The 23,803-nt window shown below is 51.9% G+C and overlaps 1 protein-coding gene across 1 annotated transcript in view; it reads left to right on the top strand.

Moving 5' to 3' along the window:
• LOC142484867 (transferrin receptor protein 2-like) overlaps nt 1-23,803 on the top strand; it is a 49,334-nt gene that overhangs the window by 2,337 nt on the left and 23,194 nt on the right. The window contains 6 exon segments of the mRNA XM_075584098.1: nt 6,084-6,231; nt 11,048-11,093; nt 15,582-15,756; nt 19,814-20,009; nt 22,899-23,039; nt 23,699-23,803. The exon segment at nt 23,699-23,803 is cut by the window's right edge and continues 7 nt beyond it. Of these exon segments, the coding sequence (XP_075440213.1) occupies nt 11,061-11,093; nt 15,582-15,756; nt 19,814-20,009; nt 22,899-23,039; nt 23,699-23,803 (650 nt within the window). The 5' untranslated portion in view covers nt 6,084-6,231; nt 11,048-11,060.

Raw genomic sequence — 23,803 nt, 5'->3', positions numbered from 1 at the left:
GTTTCTGGCACTTTCTTGGTATACCTGTGTGCACCGTTTCTGGTACTTTCTTGTTGTTTAAATATATATAAATCTGTGTGTGTAATGATACATGCGCGTATGTGTGTGTGTGTGTGTCTGTGTGTGTCTGTGTGTGTCTGTGTGTGTCTGTGTGTGTCTGTGTGTGTCTGTGTGTGTCTGTGTGTGTCTGTGTGTGTGTGCAGAGGTACCCAATGGAGACCGGTTTTAAGGTGAAATTAAAATAAGGCTTTATTGTCTGTTCCTTTAAATAGCACAGCAAACACAAATAAACAAAAACAACAAACCCCTCTGCCTTGTAAGGGCTAACTTACTTCCACAGTCCCTTTCTCCAGGGCTGGAGGGATTATCCCATTCCCAGCCCATTCCCCAAAGTCTCAGGAGATCCCTTAAAGCAGGTGGCCCTTCATGTCAGTCTCTGGTAGGTTCCTGTGTCCGGGAATATAGGTCTCTGGGTGTCTTGATCTCAGCAGAGCCTTTCTGTTCAAGACCTCTTTCCTCTTGTCAGCACCCTGGTGTACTGAGGAAAATCTCTCTCCTGTTGGAAACAGGAGGCCTTTCTTTACAGACTTAATTGGCCAGGTGGAGTCTGGGTAACTGCCTGCTGCACTTAACCAGATCCCTGCTGGATTTTAGAGAGCGTTTCTTAAAACAGGGAAAAGTCCCTGTTGCATACCTCCCCTGTTTGTGGGAAGGTCGGACTTACCACGGCAGAAGCCCATCCTTCCACTCTCACTCGAGATATCTCTGCGGCTCGAATGAGAGTGGATGGAGAACGAGAACCCTCCGTCCCGCTGGGATCGGAGCCCTTTCTCCAGGTTATCAGTGTCTCCTCCAGAAGGTGCTTGAGATCAGCACTCCTCAGCCGCTCAAGGAGGACTTTTTCCCCAAGTACAGTCTTTCTACCGACCGCGTGGTCATGGGATTTCCCCAGTCGCAGAGCGTTTACGCAAATAGCTTTCTCTCGCCATCTTTTCCAAGGACTCCAATTTAGCCCTAAATGTCCATTCCTTGTAACCCTTGCTCGGGTCTTGCAACGCCTCTACCAAACAGGGCTCCACGGAAATTTCACGATAAATTTATTGCCAACAAATTGGGGCCGAAACGTCAGTCAATTTGTTGGCAATAAATGTATCTTGGAAATTCCGTGGAGCCCGACGTTTCTGATTCTTTCCATTGTACGCTGGATCATCACAGAGAATCCTGAGCCAGGAGCACCGGGAGTTGTATCTTTTTTTTATTATTGTCATGTGGTGTGCAGCTTTTCCCCTTTACTTGCAAAGCCTCCGTCGGCTTAATTCTGTCTGATGTCCGGAATCTATTTCTACTATCCCAGACTCGTGCCATTTCATGGTATCGCTTAAATAGCTATTCTTGAATCGCTGTTCGAGTTTTCAGCTCTTCAAACTGTCCTTCTGCACTTCTTTTCCCACTCAGTGCAGTTTCCAGTTCAGCTTCTTTGGAATTGAGTTGTGATTCCACATCTCCCAGTTGACTCGGCGCAAGGCTTAAATCTGTTTCCTTTTCTCTGCTTCTGATCTGTAGCTGCTGGTGCTCCTCCCGGACGTTGTCCAGCTCCAGCTGCAGCCGGGCCCTCTCATTGTCCATGTGGTCCAGCAATGTGCGGGAATCGAGCCATTTTGGCCTCATAGCGCAGTGTCAGGTTGGCCTCCTGATGAACGGACACCTCTTCACTCTGTTCCTTTTTGGCGAGCTGTTTCTTGAGCTCAGCAATCTGCGTCTGCAGAGCTGCACGTTGCTGGGATGTGTATTTACCTGCCAGCTCTAGCTCTTCCACTTCTAGGCTTTGCTGCAAGTTCAACTCATCAGCGAGAGATCCCTGTTTCTTGAGTGCATCCTGCAATTCTCCTCTCAGGGTCTTCATCTCTTCCCTGTGCTTTCTCTGAGCCTGCTTCCATGTCTCCTTCGTTATATTGTGGAGCACTGTGAATTTCTTTGCTCGGGCCGCAGCTGCTTGCCTCAGTTTCTGGACCTTCTTGTGCTTCCCCCTATACAGTCACCTGGCCTCTAAGCTTGGGCTCTAGCGATGCATTGGTGATGGTCAGGGTAGCCTTCAGTTCCTCATGCTGCTCTGCGGGGACACACTGGGTAATCAGATGTTCCTGCAGCACTTGTATTTCTTTAGCAGCCTGCAGATTTTCTTCCTGCAGATCTCGCTGCTTCTCCTCGGCATTCTGGAGGTGCGTACGCAGACCTTGCAGTTGGTTCTGCAGTAGGTGCTCTGCTTGTGCGTGTTGCTCCAATGCTGCAAACTTTTCATCTTCCAATAGTTTCTTTAAATTTTTGTAGCTCGTGCAGCTTTTCCTTCTTTTCATTGACGTCAAATCAGAATGTTCTTCTTTCAGCCTTGTATTTTCTCTTTTTGCAGTCTCGGTAATATTCAGGGCTTCCTTGTAGTCCTCCTTCCATTTACACACTTCTGCTTTGAGACTCCCGGACTCCTGGCGTGACACTTCTATCCCTAGGTTGTGGGTCTGAAGCCCCTTCTGAGAGACTTTGAGATCCATATTAAGACTGAGGATAGTTTTTTGGGAGATGTCCAGCTCCTCAGCGAGACTGTGAAGTTCCTTTTTAGAGACTTCCAGTTCTGTGCGGCAACTGCTGATCTCTTGGTGTGAGGCATCCAGTGCTATGTGGAGAGAATGAACCTCATTCTGGGATATGTCCACCTCTGTCCGGACACTGTTGACCTCCTGGTGTGAGGAATTCAGTTCTATGCGGAGAGTGTGAACCTCATTCTGAGAGACTTCCACCTCTCTATGGCGATTGCGAACCACTTGCTGAGAGAGACTCGTTTCTTTCAGTGCCTCCTGATACTCCTGTTTCAGGCTTACAATCCTTCCGACGATTCCTGAGGAAGCCGAAGTGAAACGCATTGAATCGGATCAGTGGAGTCTTTGGGAGGACCAGGGAGAGCGAGACGTGAGACCTGCAAAGCCGGGAACTGGGGGCACCGCAGCAACCACGGAGGACACTTCCGCCAGTGAATGAGACATCACCGGCAGTGACGCGTGAGGAAGCGGAGCGGCGCCGTGACCCGATACACGAGCGGCATCACCTAGTTGGTTCTCTCCGCTGTACCCTATTTCTGTGCAAATGTGAGTGCAAATGTGAGTGCAAATGTGAGTGCTATATCATATATCTTCTAATACAATCTGCTATTGTGGCAATATTACACCATTGGGGCTCTTTCTGCCTTTTATTTTCGGGGGACCACCACCTGAGGGATTAAGAAATACTGACCGACTCCATGCGTGAGGATTCTTAAAGGTCTCCTATCAGAGGGAGAAGAATCTCTGATTCACGCTATCTATCCCACGTTGCTGGGATGTGCGTTTACCTGCCAGCTCTAGCTCTTCCACTTCTAGGCTTTGCTGCAAGTTCAACTCATCAGCGAGAGATCCCTGTTTCTTGAGTGCATCCTGCAATTCTCCTCTCAGGGTCTTCATCTCTTCCCTGTGCTTTCTCTGAGCCTGCTTCCATGTCTCCTTCGTTATATTGTGGAGCTTTCTATCCCACCCAGTCTGTGAGTGAGACCATCGCTGTATTACAGATGGGGCCTTTATTTAAATTGGCTATACTATCATATATACATATACCATTCCATGTGAGCGACCCGCGCTCCCCTTTACCAGGGGATGGCAACCCTTTTGTCAGACGTGCTCGGTTTTTCCACCATGGTGGCATTAGTAGCGGTTGCAGTATCTAAGCTCAGTCTTGAGATCCTCCAATTCGGTTTTGGCCGCCGAGTAAATTGCGAGCACCGTCTTCTGTAGCTCAGCGTTATTTTCTCTCCGCAGTTTCCCGTCTTCACGGAGCAGATCACGGTCACGCCCGGCAGCTTGTAGTGCGTCTTCAGGGCTGGTCAAGGGATCGTCACTCACTGGTTCCGGCTCCACTTCCCTGGGATGGTTGGTTGAGGGTTCCTCACTGTTAGCAACCCGGACATACACTTCTTTGGGTTACACGACTTCTGTGTGATGTGTGTATATATATATATATGTGTGTGTGATGGTACATGCGTGTGTGTGTATATATCTGGGTGTGTGTATGTGTGTGTGTGATGGTACATGTGTGTTTGTGTGATGGTACGTGCATGTGTGTGTATATATCTTTGTGTGTGATGGTGCATGTTTGTGTGTGTGATGGTACATGTTTGTGTTTGTGTGATGGTACATGCATGTGTGTATATATCTGTGTGTGTGAAGGTGCGTGTGATGTGTGTGTATATATATGTGTGTGTGATGGTACATGCGTGTGTGTGTACATTTCTGTGTGTGTGATGGTACATGCGTGTGTGTATATATCTGTGTGTGTGATGGTACATGCGTGTGTATGATGGTATGTGCGTGATGGTACATGTGTGTGTGATGGTAGGTGCATGTGTGTGTAGATATCTGTGTATGTGATGGTACATGCGTGTGTGTGATGTGCGTATATATCTGTGTATGTGATGGTACATGCGTGTGTGTGTGTGTAGATATCTGTGTATGTGATGTTACATGCGTGTGTGTGATGTGCGTATATATATATCTGTGTATGTGATGGTACGTGTGTGTGTGTAGATATCTGTGTATGTGATGGTGTGTGATGTGCGTATATATCTGTGTGTGATTGTACATGCGTGTGTATGATGGTATGTGCATGTGTGTGATGGTACATGTGTGTGTGATGGTAGGTGCATGTGTGTGTAGATATCTGTGTATGTGATGGTACATGCGTGTGTGTAGATATCTGTGTATGTGATGGTACATACATGTGTGTGTGTACATATCTGTGTATGTGATGGTACATGTGTGTGTATGTGTGTAGATATCTGTGTATGTGATGGTACATGTGTGTGTGTGTGATGTGTGTATATATCAGTGTGTGTGATGGTACATGCGTGTGTGTGATGTGCGTATATATATCTGTGTGTGTGATGATACGTGCATGTGTATGTGTGTGTGATGGTACGTGTGTGTGTTTATCTGTGTGTATGATGGTACGTGTGTGTGTGTGTGTGTATATATGTGTGTGTGATGGTACGTGCGTGTGTGTGTATATCTGTGTGTGTGATGGTACGTACGTGTGTGTGTGTGTGTATATCTGAGTGTGTGATGGTACTTGCATGTGTGTGTGTGTGTGTGTATATATCTCTGTGTGTGTGATGAAACATGCATGTGTGTGATGTGCGTATATATCTGTGTATGTGATGGTACGTGTGTGTGTGTGTGTAGATATCTGTGTGTGTGATGTGCGTATATATCTGTGTGTATGTGATGGTACATGCGTGTGTGTGTGTGTAGATATAGGTGTATGTGATGGTACATGCGTGTGTGTGTGTGTGTAGATATCTGTGTATGTGATGTTACTGTACATGCGTGTGTGATGTGCGTATATATCTGTGTATGTGATGGTACATGCGTGTGTGTAGATATCTGTGTATGTGATGGTACATACGTGTGTGTGTGTAGATATCAGTATATGTGATGGTACATGCGTGTGTGTGATGTGCGTATATATCTGTGTGTTTGATAGTACAAGCGTGTGTGTGTATATCTGTGTGTGTGATGGTACGTGTGTGTGTGTATATATATGTTTATGATGATGCATGTGTGTATATATCTGTGTGTTGGTGTGTGTGTGTGTGTGTATATGTGTATAATGGGGGAGTGTAATAGTGTATGTATATATCTGTGATTGTGTGGGTGTATTTGTGTGTGTGTGCGCGCGTGATGGTGAGTAAGTGTATATATGTGGTTGATGGTGTGAGTGCATACAGTATATGTTTGTGATGGTTTGTGTGTATATCTGTGTGATGGTTTGTGTGTATATCTGTGTATAATAAGGTGAGTGTCATTTCGTGTATAATAGTATGTGTGTGTATATATATCTGTGTATAATACACACACACACACAATTTATATATATATATATATATATATATATATATATATATATATATATATATATATATATATATATATATATATATATATATATATATACATACACAAACACACACACACCCCACTGTGTATTAACCTCTCTGGTCCTTACAGGGTTAAGGGCGGGGGACTTGCACCAATTCCAGGAATTAGGGTGCCCCTCATTATATCAGCGGCAGCGCCCCTCCCTCCCGTCTTATCTGCCGAACCAGCAACATCTCCGGAGCAGCATGAGCACTGTGATACTCAGCGTTATTATACAGTGCGGCATGTTCATTATCAGTCTATAGATACTCAGCATCATTATACAGAGCGGTGTGTTCATTATCAGTGCATAGATACTCTGCATCATTATACAGCGCAGCGTGATCATTATCAGTGTATAGATACTCTGCATCATTATACAGCGCGGTGTGATCATTATCAGTGTATAGATACTCTGCATCATTATACAGTGCGGCGTGATCACTATCAGTGTATAGATACTCTGCATCATTATACAGCGTGGCGTGATCACTATCAGTGTATAGATACTCTGCATCATTATACAGCGCGGCGTGATCACTATCAGTGTATAGATACTCTGCATCATTATACAGCGCGGTGTGATCATTATCAGGGTATAGATACTCTGCATCATTATACAGCGTGGCGTGATCACTATCAGTGTATAGATACTCTGCATCATTATACAGCACGGCGTGATCGTTATCAGTGTATAGATACTCTGCATCATTATACAGCGCAGCGTGATCATTATCACTGTATAGATACTCTGCATCATTATACAGCGCGGCGTGATCATTATCAGTGTATAGATACTCTGCATCATTATACAGTGCGGCGTGATCACTATCAGTGTATAGATACTCAGCATCATTATACAGCGCAGCGTGATCACTATCAGTGTATAGATACTCTGCATCATTATACAGCGCGGCGTGATCACTATCAGTGTATAGATACTCTGCATCATTATACAGCGCTGTGTGATCATTATCAGTGTATAGATACTCTGCATCATTATACAACGCAGTGTGATCATTATCAGTGCATAGATACTCTGCATCATTATACAGCGCAGCGTGATCACTATCAGTGTATAGATACTCTGCATCATTATACAGCGCAGCGTGATCATTATCAGTGTATAGATACTCTGCATCATTATACAGCGTGGCGTGATCACTATCAGTGTATAGATACTCTGCATCATTATACAGCGCGGCGTGATCACTATCAGTGTATAGATACTCTGCATCATTATACAGCGCAGCGTGATCATTATCAGTGTATAGATACTCTGCATCATTATACAGCGTGGCGTGATCACTATCAGTGTATAGATACTCTGTATCATTATACAGCGCGGCGTGATCACTATCAGTGTATAGATACTCTGCATCATTATACAGCGCGGTGTGATCATTATCAGGGTATAGATACTCTGCATCATTATACAGCGTGGCGTGATCACTATCAGTGTATAGATACTCTGCATCATTATACAGCGCGGCGTGATCACTATCAGTGTATAGATACTCTGTATCATTATACAGCGCGGCGTGATCATTATCACTGTATAGATACTCTGCATCATTATACAGCGCTGTGTGATCATTATCAGTGTATAGATACTCTGCATCATTATACAGTGCGGCGTGATCACTATCAGTGTATAGATACTCTACATCATTATACAGCGCTGTGTGATCATTATCAGTGTATAGATACTCTGCATCATTATACAACGCAGTGTGATCATTATCAGTGTATAGATACTCTGCATCATTATACAGCGCAGCGTGATCATTATCAGTGTATAGATACTCTGCATCATTATACAGCGCGGCGTGTATCAGGGTGTAGATACTCTGCATCATTATACAGCGCAGCGTGATCATTATCAGTGTATAGATACTCTGCATCATTATACAGCGTGGCGTGATCACTATCAGTGTATAGATACTCTGTATCATTATACAGCGCGGCGTGATCACTATCAGTGTATAGATACTCTGCATCATTATACAGCGCACTGTGATCATTATCAGTGTATAGATACTCTGCATCATTATACAGCGCGGCGTGATCACTATCAGTGTATAGATACTCTGCATCATTATACAGCACGGCGTGATCATTATCACTGTATAGATACTCTGCATCATTATACAGCGCTGTGTGATCATTATCAGTGTATAGATACTCTGCATCATTATACAGTGCGGCGTGATCACTATCAGTGTATAGATACTCTGCATCATTATACAGCGCTGTGTGATCATTATCAGTGTATAGATACTCTGCATCATTATACAACGCAGTGTGATCATTATCAGTGTATAGATACTCTGCATCATTATACAGCGCAGCGTGATCATTATCAGTGTATAGATACTCTGCATCATTATACAGCGCGGCGTGTATCAGGGTGTAGATACACCGTGTCACTGCGCAGCGGGTGGATGAGGGGTGGGAGTGCGGTTGAGGTGGGTGGGGGGTGGGAGTGCGGTTGGGGTTTAGTGCGCAGCGGGTGGGAGTGTGGTTAGGGTGGGTGGGGGGTGGGAGTGCGCAGCGGGTGGGTGAGGGGTGGGAGTGCAGTTGAGGTGGGTGGGGGGTGGGAGTGCGCAGCGGGTGGGTGAGGGGTGGGAGTGCGCAGCGGGTGGGTGAGGGGTGGGAGTGCGCAGCGGGTGGGTGAGGGGTGGGCGTGCGGTTAGCGTGGGTGGGGGATGGGAGTGCGCAGCGGGTGGGTGAGGGGTGGGAGTGCAGTTGAGGTGGGTGGGGGGTGGGAGTGCGCAGCGGGTGGGTGAGGGGTGGGAGTGCGCAGCGGGTGGGTGAGGGGTGGGAGTGCAGTTGAGGTGGGTGGGGGGTGGGAGTGCGCAGCGGGTGGGTGAGGGGTGGGAGTGCGCAGCGGGTGGGTGAGGGGTGGGCGTGCGGTTAGCGTGGGTGGGGGATGGGAGTGCGCAGCGGGTGGGTGAGGGGTGGGAGTGCAGTTGAGGTGGGTGGGGGGTGGGAGTGCGCAGCGGATGGGAGTGCGGTTGAGGTGGGTGGGGGGTGGGAGTGCGCAGCGGGTGGGTTGAGGTGGGAGTGCGCAGCGGGTGGGAGTGCGCAGCGGGTGGGTGGGGGGTGGGAGTGCGCAGCGGGTGGGTGGGGGGTGGGAGTGCGCAGCGGGTGGGTGAGGGGTGGGAGTGCAGTTGAGGTGGGTGGGGGGTGGGAGTGCGCAGCGGGTGGGTGAGGGGTGGGAGTGCGCAGCGGGTGGGTGAGGGGTGGGCGTGCGGTTAGCGTGGGTGGGGGATGGGAGTGCGCAGCGGGTGGGTGAGGGGTGGGAGTGCAGTTGAGGTGGGTGGGGGGTGGGAGTGCGCAGCGGGTGGGTGAGGGGTGGGAGTGCGCAGCGGGTGGGTGAGGGGTGGGAGTGCGCAGCGGGTGGGTGAGGGGTGGGAGTGCGCAGCGGATGGGAGTGCGGTTGAGGTGGGTGGGGGGTGGGAGTGCGCAGCGGGTGGGTGAGGGGTGGGAGTGCGCAGCGGGTGGGTGAGGGGTGGGAGTGCGCAGCGGATGGGAGTGCGGTTGAGGTGGGTGGGGGGTGGGAGTGCGCAGCGGGTGGGTTGAGGTGGGAGTGCGCAGCGGGTGGGAGTGCGCAGCGGGTGGGTGGGGGGTGGGAGTGCGCAGCGGGTGGGTGAGGGGTGGGAGTGCGGTTGGGGTGGGTGGGGGGTGGGAGTGCGCAGCGGGTGGGTGAGGGGTGGGAGTGCGCAGCGGGTGGGTGAGGGGTGGGAGTGCGGTTAGCGTGGGTGGGGGATGGGAGTGCGCAGCGGGTGGGTGAGGGGTGGGAGTGCAGTTGAGGTGGGTGGGGGGTGGGAGTGCGCAGCGGGTGGGTGAGGGGTGGGAGTGCGCAGCGGGTGGGTGAGGGGTGGGCGTGCGGTTAGCGTGGGTGGGGGATGGGAGTGCGCAGCGGGTGGGTGAGGGGTGGGAGTGCAGTTGAGGTGGGTGGGGGGTGGGAGTGCGCAGCGGATGGGAGTGCGGTTGAGGTGGGTGGGGGGTGGGAGTGCGCAGCGGGTGAGTGAGGGGTGGGAGTGCAGTTGAGGTGGGTGGGGGGTGGGAGTGCGCAGCGGGTGGGTGGGGGATGGGAGTGCGCAGCGGGTGGGTGAGGGGTGGGAGTGCAGTTGAGGTGGGTGGGGGGTGGGAGTGCGCAGCGGGTGAGTGAGGGGTGGGAGTGCGGTTGAGGTGGGTGGGGGGTGGGAGTGCGCAGCGGGTGGGTTGAGGTGGGAGTGCGCAGCGGGTGGGAGTGCGCAGCGGGTGAGTGAGGGGTGGGAGTGCGGTTGGGGTGGGTGGGGGGTGGGAGTGCGCAGCGGGTGAGTGAGGGGTGGGAGTGCGGTTGGGGTGGGTGGGGGGTGGGAGTGCGCAGCGGGTGGGTGGGGGGTGGGAGTGCGCAGCGGGTGGGTGAGGGGTGGGCGTGCGGTTAGCGTGGGTGGGGGATGGGAGTGCGCAGCGGGTGGGTGAGGGGTGGGAGTGCAGTTGAGGTGGGTGGGGGGTGGGAGTGCGCAGCGGATGGGAGTGCGGTTGAGGTGGGTGGGGGGTGGGAGTGCGCAGCGGATGGGAGTGCGGTTGAGGTGGGTGGGGGGTGGGAGTGCGCAGCGGATGGGAGTGCGGTTGAGGTGGGTGGGGGGTGGGAGTGCGCAGCGGATGGGAGTGCGGTTGAGGTGGGTGGGGGGTGGGAGTGCGCAGCGGGTGGGTTGAGGTGGGAGTGCGCAGCGGGTGGGAGTGCGCAGTGGGTGAGTGAGGGGTGGGAGTGCGGTTGGGGTGGGTGGGGGGTGGGAGTGCGCAGCGGGTGAGTGAGGGGTGGGAGTGCGGTTGGGGTGGGTGGGGGGTGGGAGTGCGCAGCGGGTGGGTGGGGGGTGGGAGTGCGCAGCGGGTGAGTGAGGGGTGGGAGTGCGGTTGGGGTGGGTGGGGGGTGGGAGTGCGCAGCGGGTGGGTGGGGGGTGGGAGTGCGCAGCGGGTGAGTGAGGGGTGGGAGTGCGGTTGGGGTGGGTGGGGCTGCTCCCGGCACACACAGATAGCTTCGCTCTCTCCTCACTCTGTAGGTCAGACTGAGACATGAATACCGTCAGGGAATTATTCCAGGGAGCGGTGAGTTATTCTAACACCCTAATACCCATATTGTATGTCTTTATTTATATATATATGTATGTCTTTATTTATATAGCGCCATTAATGTACACAGCGCTTCACAGTAGTAATACATGTGGTAATCCAATAAATAACAGATAATATAAATAACAGATAATATAAATAACAGATCATGGGAATAAGTGCTTTAGACATAAGAGTAACATTTCGGAAGAGGAGTCCCTGCCCCGAGGAGCTTACAGTCTAATTTGTAGGTAGGGAGAACGTACAGAGACAGTAGGAGGGAGTTCTGGTAAGTGCGTCTGCAGGGGGCCAAGCTTTATGTATCATGTGTTCAGAATATCCACAGTGCTAATCATATGCTTCTTTAAGCAAGTGTGTCTTAAGGTGGGTCTTAAAGGTGGATAGAGAGGGTGCTAGTCGGGTATTGGGGGGAAGGGCATTCCAGAGGTGCGGGGCAGTCAGTGAAAAAGGTTTAAGGCGGGAGAGGGCTTTAGATACAAAGGGGGTAGAAAGAAGACATCCTTGAGAAGAAAGCAAGAGTCTGGATGGTGCATAGCGAGAAATTAGGGATGAGATGTAAGGAGGGGCAGAGGGGGGTATAGTGAGATATTGGGGTGAGATGTAAGGAGGGGCAGAGGGGGGTATAGTGAGATGTAAGGAGGGGCAGAAGAATGTAAAGCTTTAAAAGTGAGGAGAAGAATGGAGTGTGAGATGCGGGATTTGATCGGAAGCCAGGAGAGGGATTTCAGCAGGGGAGACGCTGAGACAGATCTAGGAAAGAGTAGAGTGATTCTGGCAGCAGCGTTAAGGATAGATTGTAGGGGAGACAGGTGAGAGGCAGGAAGGCCGGACAGCAGGAGGTTACAGTAATCAACACGGGAGAGAATGAGGGTCTGAGTCAGAGTTTTAGCAGTCGAACAACAGAGGAAAGGGCGTATCTTTGTTATATTGCGGAGGAAAAAGTGACAGGTTTTAGAAATGTTTTGAATGTGAGGGGCGAATGTGAGAGAGGAGTCGAGTGTGACCCCTAGGCAGCGTGCTTGGGCTACTGGGTGAATGATCGTAGTTCCAACAGTAATGTGGAAGGAGGTAGTAGGGCCAGGATTGGGAGGAAGTATGAGGAGCTCTGTTTTAGCCATGTTGAGTTTAAGGCAGCGGAGGGCCATCCAGGATGATATCGCAGAGAGACATTCAGAAACTTTGGTCTGTATAGCAGGTGTAAGGTCGGGGGTAGAAAAGTATATTTGTGTGTCGTCAGCATAGAGGTGATAATTAAACCCAAAAGATGTTATTAGGTCACCTAGAGAGAGTGTGTACAGAGAAAAGAAAAGAGGTCCCAGGACAGAGCCCTGGGGTACCCCCACAGAGAGATCAATAGAGGAGGAGGAGGTGTTAGCAGAAGAGACACTGAAAGTACGATGGGAGAGGTAGGATGAGATCCAGGATAGAGCTTTGTTCCAAATACCAAGAGTATGGAGAATGTGAAGGAGAAGAGGGTGATCCATGGTGTCAAATGCTGCAGAGAGGTCGAGTAATATGAGCAGAGTGTAATGACCTCTGTCTTTGGCAGCATGGAGGTCGTCAGTTATTTTAGTGAGGGCTGTTTCTGTGGAGTGAGCAGTGCGGAAGCCAGATTGTAGAGGGTCTAGGAGAGAATAGGTGTTGAGAAAGTGGAGCAAGCGAGAGAATACAAGATGTTCAAGGAGTTTAGAGGCAAAAGGCAGGAGGGAGACAGGTCGATAGTTAGAAGGACAGGGAGGGTCAAGCTTGCTGTTTTTGAGTAATGGTATGACTGTTGCATGTTTGAAGGAGGATGGAAAGGTTCCAGAGCAGAAGAGGAGTTAAAAATGTGTGTGAGCGTAGGGATTATAGTAGGAGCTAGAGGTTTTAGGAGATGGGAGGGAATGGGGTCAAGAGGGCAAGTGGTAGAGGGAGAAGAGGCGATCAACAGCGACACATCCTCCTCTGAGACAGTGGAAAAAGAGTCAAGGAAGGCAGGAGGAGAGTTAGGAAGCGGTGTAGGATGGGAGGAAGAAACAGAGGGGATGTTCTGATGTATGGATTCCACCTTTTCCTTAAAATAGTCAGCAAAGTCCTGAGCGGAGATGGAGGAAGGAGAGGCAGCTGAGGGTGGTTTGAGTAGAGTATCAAAGACAGAGAACAGTCGGCGTGGGTTAGACTTGTGCATGTTGATTAGTGCAGAAATGTAGGCTTGTTTAGCTTGCGAGAGGGCAGAGGTGAAACAGGATAGCATAAATTTGTAGTGAAGGAAGTCTGCGAGAGTGTGAGATTTCCTCCAGAGGTGTTCAGAGGAACGAGTGGAGGAATGCAGCATGCGCGTGTGGGAATTTAGCCAGAGTCTGGGGTTAGAAGGGCGAGGGCGGCAGAGAGAAAGCGGGGCATGAAGATCAAGAGAGGAGGATACGGCAGAGTTGGAGTTCCTGACCAGGTTGTCAGGGTCTGTAGCAGAGCTCAGAGAGGAGAGGGAGGAGCGTAAAGTGGACTCAAAGTCAGGTAAGTGAATAGAGCGCAGGTTTCTGCAGAACCGGGGGGTAGATGGAGGTGGAGAAGGGGAGAAGCGAGATAGAGAGCATGAGATGAGATGATGGTCAGAGAGAGGAAATGGAGAAATCGGAGAGAGAACTTTTTAGTGAAAACCAGGTCTAAGTAGTGGCCATCCTTGTGGGTGCTGGCTGCAGTCCACTGTTGAAGGCCAAAAGAAGAGGTTAGAGAAAGAAAGCGGGAAGCCCAAGGGAGAGAGGGGTCATCAATGTGGCAATTGAAGTCCCCAAGGAGAAGAACAGGGGAGTCTGAGGAGAGAAAGAAAGAGAGCCAGGATTCAAAGTGAGAGAGAAAGGCAGAAGGGGGATGAGTAGAGGTAGGTGGGCGATGATGACCGCCACGTTGACATGGAGAGGAGAGAAGATCTGGACCGTGTGAACCTCAAAGGAGGGAAAAGCAAGAGATGGAGGAATAGGAAGGGTTCGGTAACGACAGAGAGAGGAGAGCAGGAGCCCCACGCCTCCACCCCTGCCATCAGGGCGCGGAGTGTGGGAGAAGGTAAGGCCACCATAAGAGAGGGCAGCTTCCAGAGCAGAGTCAGACTGAGTGAGCCAGGTCTCAGTTATAGCAAAGAGAAGCAGGGAGTGAGAGAGAAAGAAGTCATGCACAGAGAGGAACTTGTTAGAGAGGGAGCGAGCACTCCAAAGGGCACAGGAGAAAGGGAGAGAGGAGGGAGGGTGGCAGGGGATGGGTATGAGGTTGGAGGGGTTGACACCAGAAGGAGTAGAAGTTGCATGTGGGAGGCGAGGACGAGCGCATGTAGGAATAAGGCAGGGACCAGGATTGGGAGAGATATCCCCAGAAGCAAGGAGGAGAAGCATGGATAGAAAGAAGATGTGTGAGGATGATTTGTAGGGGGGTGTTTTAGTGCAGGGTATATAGCTGTGTGGTGTCAGAGGACGCAGGTAAGAAAGGAGTTCATGTGAGCAGAGAAGTGGTGAGGAAGGAGAGATGGAGATATATGAATAGAGTTTGAGACATACTGAGGCTGGTAAAAAGAAGTGCATCATTTGAGAAGTGAAGTCACAGCAAATATAAATGGTAAAGGCAGCATCACAGCAGTAATGATGCAGTCTGGTATAGATGATATCCTCCTTTCCAGCGTAGTTCAAATGCAGGAATCAGGGCCAGATGGGGTGTCCACTTCTTCCTTATCTCCTACCTGTCTTTAACCCTAAAATCACTGAACCACATCCTATTACTCCTCCTATTACCCCATATAACCCTTCCTATTAACCCCTATATCCCCATATACCCCCTCCCTATAACTCCTCCTATTACCCCATATAACCGCTCCCTATAACTCCTCCTATTACCCCATGTAACCCCTCCCTATAACTCCTCCTATTACCCCATATAACCCCTCCCTATAACTCCTCCTATTACCCCATATAACCCGCTCCCAATAACCCCTCCTATTACCCCATATAACCGCTCCCTATAACTCCTCCTATTACCCCATATAACCGCTCCCTATAACTCCTCCTATTACCCCATATAACCCGCTCCCTATAACTCCTCCTATTACCCCATATAACCCCTCCCTATAACTCCTCCTATTACCCCATATACCCCCTCTCTATAACTCCTCCTATTACCCTATATAACCCCTCCCTATAACTCCTCCTATTACCCCATATAACCTGTCCCTATAACACCTCCTATTACCCCATATACCCCCTCCCTATAACTCCTCTATGACTTTAATTAGAATATGAATAGATTGTCAGCTCTGTGGCTCAGTGTATATATATATATATATATATATATATATATATATATATATATATATATATATATATATATATATATATATATATATATATATATATATATATATATATATATATATATATATATATATATATATATATATATATATATATATATATATATATATAGTGACACCCTCTCGCCCCACAGATTGCGCCCGGCACTTCCTATTCCATATACCGCGGCGTAGAAGACGACGATGGGGCGGAGCTTCATATTCAGGATGCGCAGGGGGAGGAGACAACGAAGAAGAAACCCTTTATCCCCCGAATCTCACGCCAATATCAGAGAATTATCATCGGGGTCATTGTCACCGCCCTGATCGGTCAGTATATGTATCTGTCTGTGTATAATATATATATATAATAGCCGTGTTAGTCCAGTTGCGATAGTGCAGAATAAATGAGTTCTTCAGTATTAGGTGAAATAAAAAAAGGTATCACCTAATACTGAAGAATTCATTTATTTTATTCTGTATATATATATATATACACACACACACACACACACACACACACACACACACACTGGTGCAATGAAAACCGGAACAGATATAATTGTGTCCAATGTAACGTATGTGAACGCTTCCAGCCAGTGTGGAGGGTTTGCGGCGCCATTTCTGCGTCCCGGCGACGTCTTTACAATATGAGCCACAGCCCACAGGAGTGCCTAAAAAAGCAGAGACAGGAAGCACACGCCCCGACACGTGATCAAGATATACATGTATGTAACTGCAAAGCACAGGGTCCAAATGTTAGTGCAGTGGTTATATAACTTATCGGGTGGCCGCCCCAGGACATCCCTCTCACCGCGGGGATGAAGAGATCCTACTTATCCTCCTGCATGTCTCCTCCCGATGCTGGCTGTCCCCGTTGTAGGCGGGTCTCTCACACATACTGTTTGCCACCCAGACACGTCATTGTAACGGAGCGCTCACCCCAAACAAGGCGGGGCCGAGGTGGCGATTGGATATAACACCAACCCACAGCCGCGTGGGCGCGTCTGGAGGGTAGATTGGTCGAGGTAGCCGCGTCGGGGTAGGAGAGGTCTGGATGGTCAGTGATACTTGCCGAGGTCGGTGTTGGAGAGTAGCGGATCGTAGGAGGTACTTATCCGTGGTCTGGGTTGGAGAGAGGTGGATCATCGTGGTACTTGGCCTGTGGTCTGGATTGGAGAGAGGAGATCGTCGTGGTACTTTGCCGAGGTCAGTAGTGGAGAGGTGCGGGTGGCCGTACGTAGCCGAGGTCAGGAGAACAGAAGAGCGGAGCCCAGAAGAGAAGCTACGGTCAGGAACACGGATCTGGACAAGACTGTGGAGGCGAGACAGCAGTGACCACTTCGCTAGCAGGAAGGCTTATGCTCGGCCAAATTGCCAGTGCGGCAGCTGAGCATATAAAGGGAGATAGTCCAATGAGAGGAGAGCATACTCAGGAGTATGCCTGGCTGTGGTTGGCTGGTAGAGAAAGTACAGGTGTATCCCATTAGACTGCGTCTAATGTAGTATAGGCAGAGGAGCGAGGGAGGTTCAGCGCATGCGTGCGAGTGCCGCGCATAGCGTGCGAGCGTAGCCTGGAGGCAGGGCCAGCGGGGACGGCATTTAGTGCAGAGTGTAGTCCGCCCGCGCCCCTTGATGGATTGCTGGTATTCGCCGGCAGGCGAGATGTGCTGCAGGAGGCGGGAGACCCGGACGCGCGGGTTGTGGCACGCGAGGAGCACGCCGAGCGCACCGAGGATCCCGGATCCTGACAGTCATTAGGTATAATGATCTTCTGCTATGTCCCCGTTCATAAAACCTGTCCTTCATATCTTTAGCTTGCTTCTCGTACTCCGTTATGGTCGAGAAGTTCCGTCTCAATCGTAGGAATTGACCAGTCGGTATACCGGAGATCATATGTCTGGGGGGGGGGGGATTTCTATTGGCCCTCCGCAGGTTATTTATACCCATTTCTTTCCTAAACATAGAGGTATCGAGAGCATGGTTTTTGGAGATGGTTAGGTCTAGGAGATCAGCTGTTCCCCCCCTCCATAGAATGAAAACGTCGTCAATATATCCGACTCAGAGTTCCACAAGGCCAGCATATCTCATTATTTTTACTGAAGGCAGCTTCCTTCCACCAGCCTAGATATAAATTGGCATAGGTGGGAATGCACGTACCCCCCCACCGTGGTACATAGAGATGGGCAATTATTTCCCCCAAATTTTGGATCCACCTCGGATCGGACAGGTCCTTTGTGTGTGAGAGAGAGATATTGTTATGTGGTGTTTGTTATATAGAGTTAATCTACAGAACAGACCTACAATTCTGCACATTTTCATAGGTTTTGGGCGGGAAATATAAAAGATATGATGAAAAACTAAAGAGGCCCATTTATTCCTGAACGCGGTGTGTGTGTAAACAGGGCAGGTCTTGGGCGTTGCGGGGGCACAAGGCTGGCAGCGGGGTCCCCCTTGTAGATTTTTTTTTTTCCAAGGGAATTACCTTGCCAAGCAGCCCTCCTCCAGTGTCCTGATACCATGACGTAATATGAAGTCACGTGGCAACGCCTTGCCGTGGCAACATGCGATGTCATGTTGCCATGGCAACACGTCATATGACGACGCAGCGTGATTTGACATCGGTCGCCATTGTAGCGTAACGCTACAGGAAGGGGCCCGCTCCGGAAAAGGTAAGACTCCTCTCACAGAGTGCACACACACTCACCACTCCCGCCCCTCGCACCAACCTCTCTCTACTGGTCTGGGGGCCCCGTGCTCCCTCCTTCATCTCCCCCCTTGGGTCGGGTGGAGAGTTGGATCACGGCGCCGACGAGAGGAGGAAGCACGGGACCCCCAATGGTACCCAAAATACTAAAAGTCATTTCCACAAGGTCGTTTTTCCCCCATAAGATATTTTTCACTTGCTCAAAACACTATTCCGACAACCATTCCCCGATTCAAGGTCGGGAAGAAAAGACGTGTTTTCCGAGACAAGGTCGGGAAGAACGAACAGGTTCTCCGAGACAGGGCCGGAAAGAACAGACGGGTTCTCCGTGACAAGGCCGGGAATAACGGACAGGTTCTCTGTGTCAAGGTCGGGAATAACGGATGGGTTCTCCGAGGCAAGGTCGTTAAAAATTATCGGGTTCGCCGAGACAAGGTCGGGAAGAACGGACCGTTTCTCCGAGACATGGTAGGGAAGAACGGACGGGTTCTCCGAGACAAGGTCGGGAAGAACGGTCTGGTTCTCAGAGACAAGGTCGGGAAAAATGGACGGGTTCTCCGAGACAAGGTCGGGAAGAATGGACGGGTTCTCCGAGGCAAGGTCGGGAAGAATGGACGGGTTCTCCGAGACATGGTCGGGAAGAACGGACGGGTTCTCAGAGACAAGGTCGGGAAAAATGGACGGGTTCTCCGAGACAAGGCCGGGAAGAACGGACGGGTTCAGGCAAGGTCGGGAAGAACGGTCTGGTTCTCAGAGACAAGGCTGGGAAGAACAGACGGGTTCTCAGAGACAAGGTCAGGAAGAACGGACGGGTTCTCCGAGACAAGGTCGGGAAGAACAGGTGGGTTCTCCGAGACAAGGTCGGGAAGAACAGGTGGGTTCTCCGAGACAAGGTCAGGAAGAACGGACGGGTTCTCCGAGACAAGGTCGGGAAGAACGGACGGGTTCTCCGAGACAAGGTCGGGAAGAACGGACGGGTTCTCCGAGGCAAGGTCGGGAAGAACGGACGGGTTCTCAGAGACAAGGTCGGGAAGAACGGACGGGTTCTCAGAGACAAGGTTGGGAAGAACAGACGGGTTCTCCGAGGCAAGGTTGGGAAGAACAGACGGGTTCTCCGAGACAAGGTTGGGAAGAACAGATGAAGAAGGCCTGGAAGAACGGACAGGTTCTCCGAGAGAAGGTCTGGAAGAACAAGCGGGTTCTCTGAGACAGGATCGGAAGAACTGACATAGTCGTAGCTTAAAATATTTTGGCTATATAAGAACTTAAGTAAATGTCCCATATTTATGAAGAAAGAATACAGATAAAATACACAGTAATGTACTCAGTAATTTGTAATATTGGGGGATATATACTCAGAACCTAGAACAGTATCACCAGAACCTAGAACCACACCCCCAGAACACGTACCTAGAACCCTTGCTGGGAAACTAGCGCCCTCTTTCCTCATACGATGTTATTACTCTCCCACATTGTACTGAGCTGTGGAATATGTTCGTACCATACAAATAAAAGAAAATAATAAGGCGGGAGAAACAAAGATGTCCGCCTCTTCCATGATGTGAGAGGGAGAAAGAGATATGGGTATATCTATACACACACACACACACACACACGGCACTGAGTATTATTACCCTGTTTCTGGTGTCACCATGTGTCCCCTCTCTCCCGTGTCCCCAGCCTTCCTCCTGGGGTACGTGGTGACCCGCGTTTCGTGCAAAGCGTGTGTCAGGGAGGAGAATGGCGCCGTGGTTGGGGAGGAGGTACCGTACGCTCCGTGGCAGAGCGACGTTCCCGGGAAACTCTACTGGTCCGATCTGAAGGAAATGTTCAACAAGTACCTGCAGGACGGACAGCAGATAGGGGACACCATCAGGTGACACAGTGACACAGACACGAGGGAGCTATGAGTCTGTCCCTCCCCCCGCAGGGTGACACAGACAGAAGGGAGCTATGAGTCTGTCCCTCCCCCGCAGGGTGACACAGTGACACAGACAGAAGGGAGCTATGAGTCTGTCCCTGCCCCCGCAGGGTGACACAGTGACACAGACAGAAGGGAGCTATGAGACTGTCCCTCTCCCGCAGGGTGACACAGTGACACAGACAGAAGGGAGCTATGAGCCTGTCCCTCCCCCGCAGGGTGACACAGTGACACAGACAGAAGGGAGCTATGAGCCTGTCCCTCCCCCCGCAGGGTGACAGTGACACAGACAGAAGGGAGCTATGAGCCTGTCCCTCCCCCCGCAGGGTGACACAGTGACACAGACAGAAGGGAGCTATGAGACTGTCCCTCCCCCCGCAGGGTGACACAGTGACACAGACAGAAGGGAGCTATGAGCCTGTCCCTCCCCCCCGCAGGGTGACACAGTGACACAGACAGAAGGGAGCTATGAGCCTGTCCCTCCCCCCGCAGGGTGACACAGTGACACAGACAGAAGGGAGCTATGAGCCTGTCCCTCCCCCCCGCAGGGTGACACAGTGACACAGACAGAAGGGAGCTATGAGCCTGTCCCTCCCCCCGCAGGGTGACACAGTGACACAGACAGAAGGGAGCTATGAGCCTGTCCCTCCCCCCGCAGGGTGACACAGTGACACAGACACGAGGGAGCTATGAGTCTGTCCCTCCCCCCGCAGGGTGACACAGTGACACAGACAGAAGGGAGCTATGAGCCTGTCCCTCCCCCCCGCAGGGTGACACAGTGACACAGACACGAGGGAGCTATGAGCCTGTCCCTCCCCCCCGCAGGGTGACACAGACAGAAGGGAGCTATGAGTCTGTCCCTCCCCCCGCAGGGTGACACAGTGACACAGACAGAAGGGAGCTATGAGCCTGTCCCTCCCCCCCGCAGGGTGACACAGTGACACAGACACGAGGGAGCTATGAGCCTGTCCCTCCCCCCCGCAGGGTGACACAGACAGAAGGGAGCTATGAGTCTGTCCCTCTCCCCGCAGGGTGACACAGTGACACAGACAGAAGGGAGCTATGAGACTGTCCCTCCCCCCGCAGGGTGACACAGTGACACACACAGAAGGGAGCTATGAGTCTGTCCCTCCCCCCGCAGGGTGACACAGTGACACAGACAGAAGGGAGCTATGAGTCTGTCCCTCCCCCGCAGGGTGACACAGTGACACAGATAGAAGGGAGCTATGAGTCTGTCCCTCCCCCGCAGGGTGACACAGACAGAAGGGAGCTATGAGCCTGTCCCTCCCCCCGCAGGGTGACACAGTGACACAGACAGAAGGGAGCTATGAGTCTGTCCCTCGCCCCGCAGGGTGACACAGTGACACAGACAGAAGGGAGCTATGAGCCTGTCCCTCCCCCCGCAGGGTGACACAGTGACACAGACAGAAGGGAGCTATGAGTCTGTCCCTCCCCCCGCAGGGTGACATAGTGACACAGACAGAAGGGAGCTATGAGCCTGTCCCTCGACCCCCCCGCAGGGTGACACAGTGACACAGACAGAAGGGAGCTATAAGCCTGTCCCTCCCCCCGCAGGGTGACACAGTGACACAGACAGAAGGGAGCTATGAGTCTGTCCCTCCCCCCGCAGGGTGACACAGTGACACAGACAGAAGGGAGCTATGAGCCTGTCCCTCCCCCCGCAGGGTGACACAGTGACACAGACAGAAGGGAGCTATGAGCCTGTCCCTCCCCCCGCAGGGTGACACAGTGACACAGACAGAAGGGAGCTATAAGTCTGTCCCTCCCCCCGCAGGGTGACACAGTGACACAGACAGAAGGGAGCTATGAGCCTGTCCCTCCCCCCGCAGGGTGACACAGTGACACAGACAGAAGGGAGCTATGAGCCTGTCCCTCCCCCCGCAGGGTGACACAGTGACACAGACAGAAGGGAGCTATAAGTCTGTCCCTCCCCCCGCAGGGTGACACAGTGACACAGACAGAAGGGAGCTATGAGTCTGTCCCTCCCCCCGCAGGGTGACACAGTGACACAGACAGAAGGAAGCTATGAGTCTGTCCCTCCCCCGCAGGGTGACACAGTGACACAGACAGAAGGGAGCTATGAGTCTGTCCCTCCCCCGCAGGGTGACACAGACAGAAGGGAGCTATGAGCCTGTCCCTCCCCCCGCAGGGTGACACAGTGACACAGACAGCAGGGAGATATGAGTCTGTCCCTCCCCCCGCAGTGTAACAGTGACACAGACAGAAGGGAGCTATGAGTCTGTCCCTCCCCCCGCAGGGTGACACAGTGACACAGACAGAAGGGAGCTATGAGCCTGTCCCTCCCCCCGCAGGGTGACACAGTAACACAGACAGAAGGGAGCTATGAGCCTGTCCCTCCCCCGCAGGGTGACACAGTGACACAGGCAGAAGGAAGCTATGAGTCTGTCCCTCCCCCCGCAGGGTGACACAGTGACACAGACAGAAGGGAGCTATGAGTCTGTCCCTCCCCCCGCAGGGTGACACAGTGACACAGACAGAAGGGAGCTATGAGTCTGTCCCTCTCCCCGCAGGGTGACACAGACAGAAGGGAGCTATGAGCCTGTCCCTCCCCCCGCAGGGTGACACAGTGACACAGGCAGAAGGAAGCTATGAGTCTGTCCCTCCCCCCGCAGGGTGACACAGTGACACAGACAGAAGGGAGCTATGAGTCTGTCCCTCCCCCCGCAGGGTGACACAGTGACACAGACAGAAGGGAGCTATGAGTCTGTCCCTCTCCCCGCAGGGTGACACAGACAGAAGGGAGCTATGAGACTGTCCCTCCCCCCGCAGGGTGACACAGTGACACTGTCCCTTGTCCTGCAGGACGGTTAGCAGAAGACCTCACCCCGCTGGATCAGATGAAGTGAGGAATCTGGCTCAGATTGTTCAACAGAAGTTCAAGAGCTTCAGCCTGGATCACACATGGGTGGACAGTCACTTTGCTGAACTGCAGTATCCAGACAGGTGACACCGTGCAGAGCGTCGCTCCCTTATCCCTGCCAGAGACCCGCAGAGCATCTCTCCCCTCTCCCTGCCAGAGACCCGCAGAGCGTCGCTCCCTTATCCCCTCTCCCTGCCAGAGACCCGCAGAGCGTCGCTCCCTTATCCCCTCTCCCTGCCAGAGACCCGCAGAGCATTGCTCCCTTATCCCCTCTCCCTGCCAGAGATCCGCAGAACATCACTCCCTTATCCCCTCTCCCTGCCAGAGACCCGCAGAGCGTCGCTCCTTTATCCCCTCTCCGTGCCAGAGGTCTGCAGAGCGTCACACCCTTATCCCCTCTCCCTGCCAGAGACCCGCAGAGCGTCGCTCCCTTATCCCCTCTACCTGCCAGAGACCCGAAGAGCGTCGCTCCCTTATCCCCTCTCCCTGCCAGAGACCCGCAGAGTGTCGCTCCCTTATCCCCTCTCCCTGCCAGAGACCCGCAGAGTGTCGCTCCCTTATCCCCTCTCCCTGCCAGAGACCCGCAGAGCGTCGCTCCCTAACCCCTCTCCCTGCCAGAGACCCGCAGAGCATCACTCCCTAACCCCTCTCCCTGCCAGAGACCCGCAGAGCATCGCTCCCTAACCCCTCTCCCTGCCAGAGACCCGCAGAGCATCGCTCCCTAACCCCTCTCGCCCCTCAGTTCTCGGCCAAACTTCCTGCACATCGTTGACTCTGAAAATAAAACTGCGGAGAAAATTGAAATTAGTGACCCGGATTTATACTGCGCTTACAGCGCCGCACGGAG

This window comes from Ascaphus truei, unplaced genomic scaffold (genome assembly GCF_040206685.1).
Source record: "Ascaphus truei isolate aAscTru1 unplaced genomic scaffold, aAscTru1.hap1 HAP1_SCAFFOLD_447, whole genome shotgun sequence".
NCBI classification, from domain to species: Eukaryota; Metazoa; Chordata; class Amphibia; order Anura; family Ascaphidae; genus Ascaphus; species Ascaphus truei.
Note: the sequence above shows the minus strand (reverse complement) of the source record. Positions and strands in the feature narration are given on the sequence as shown.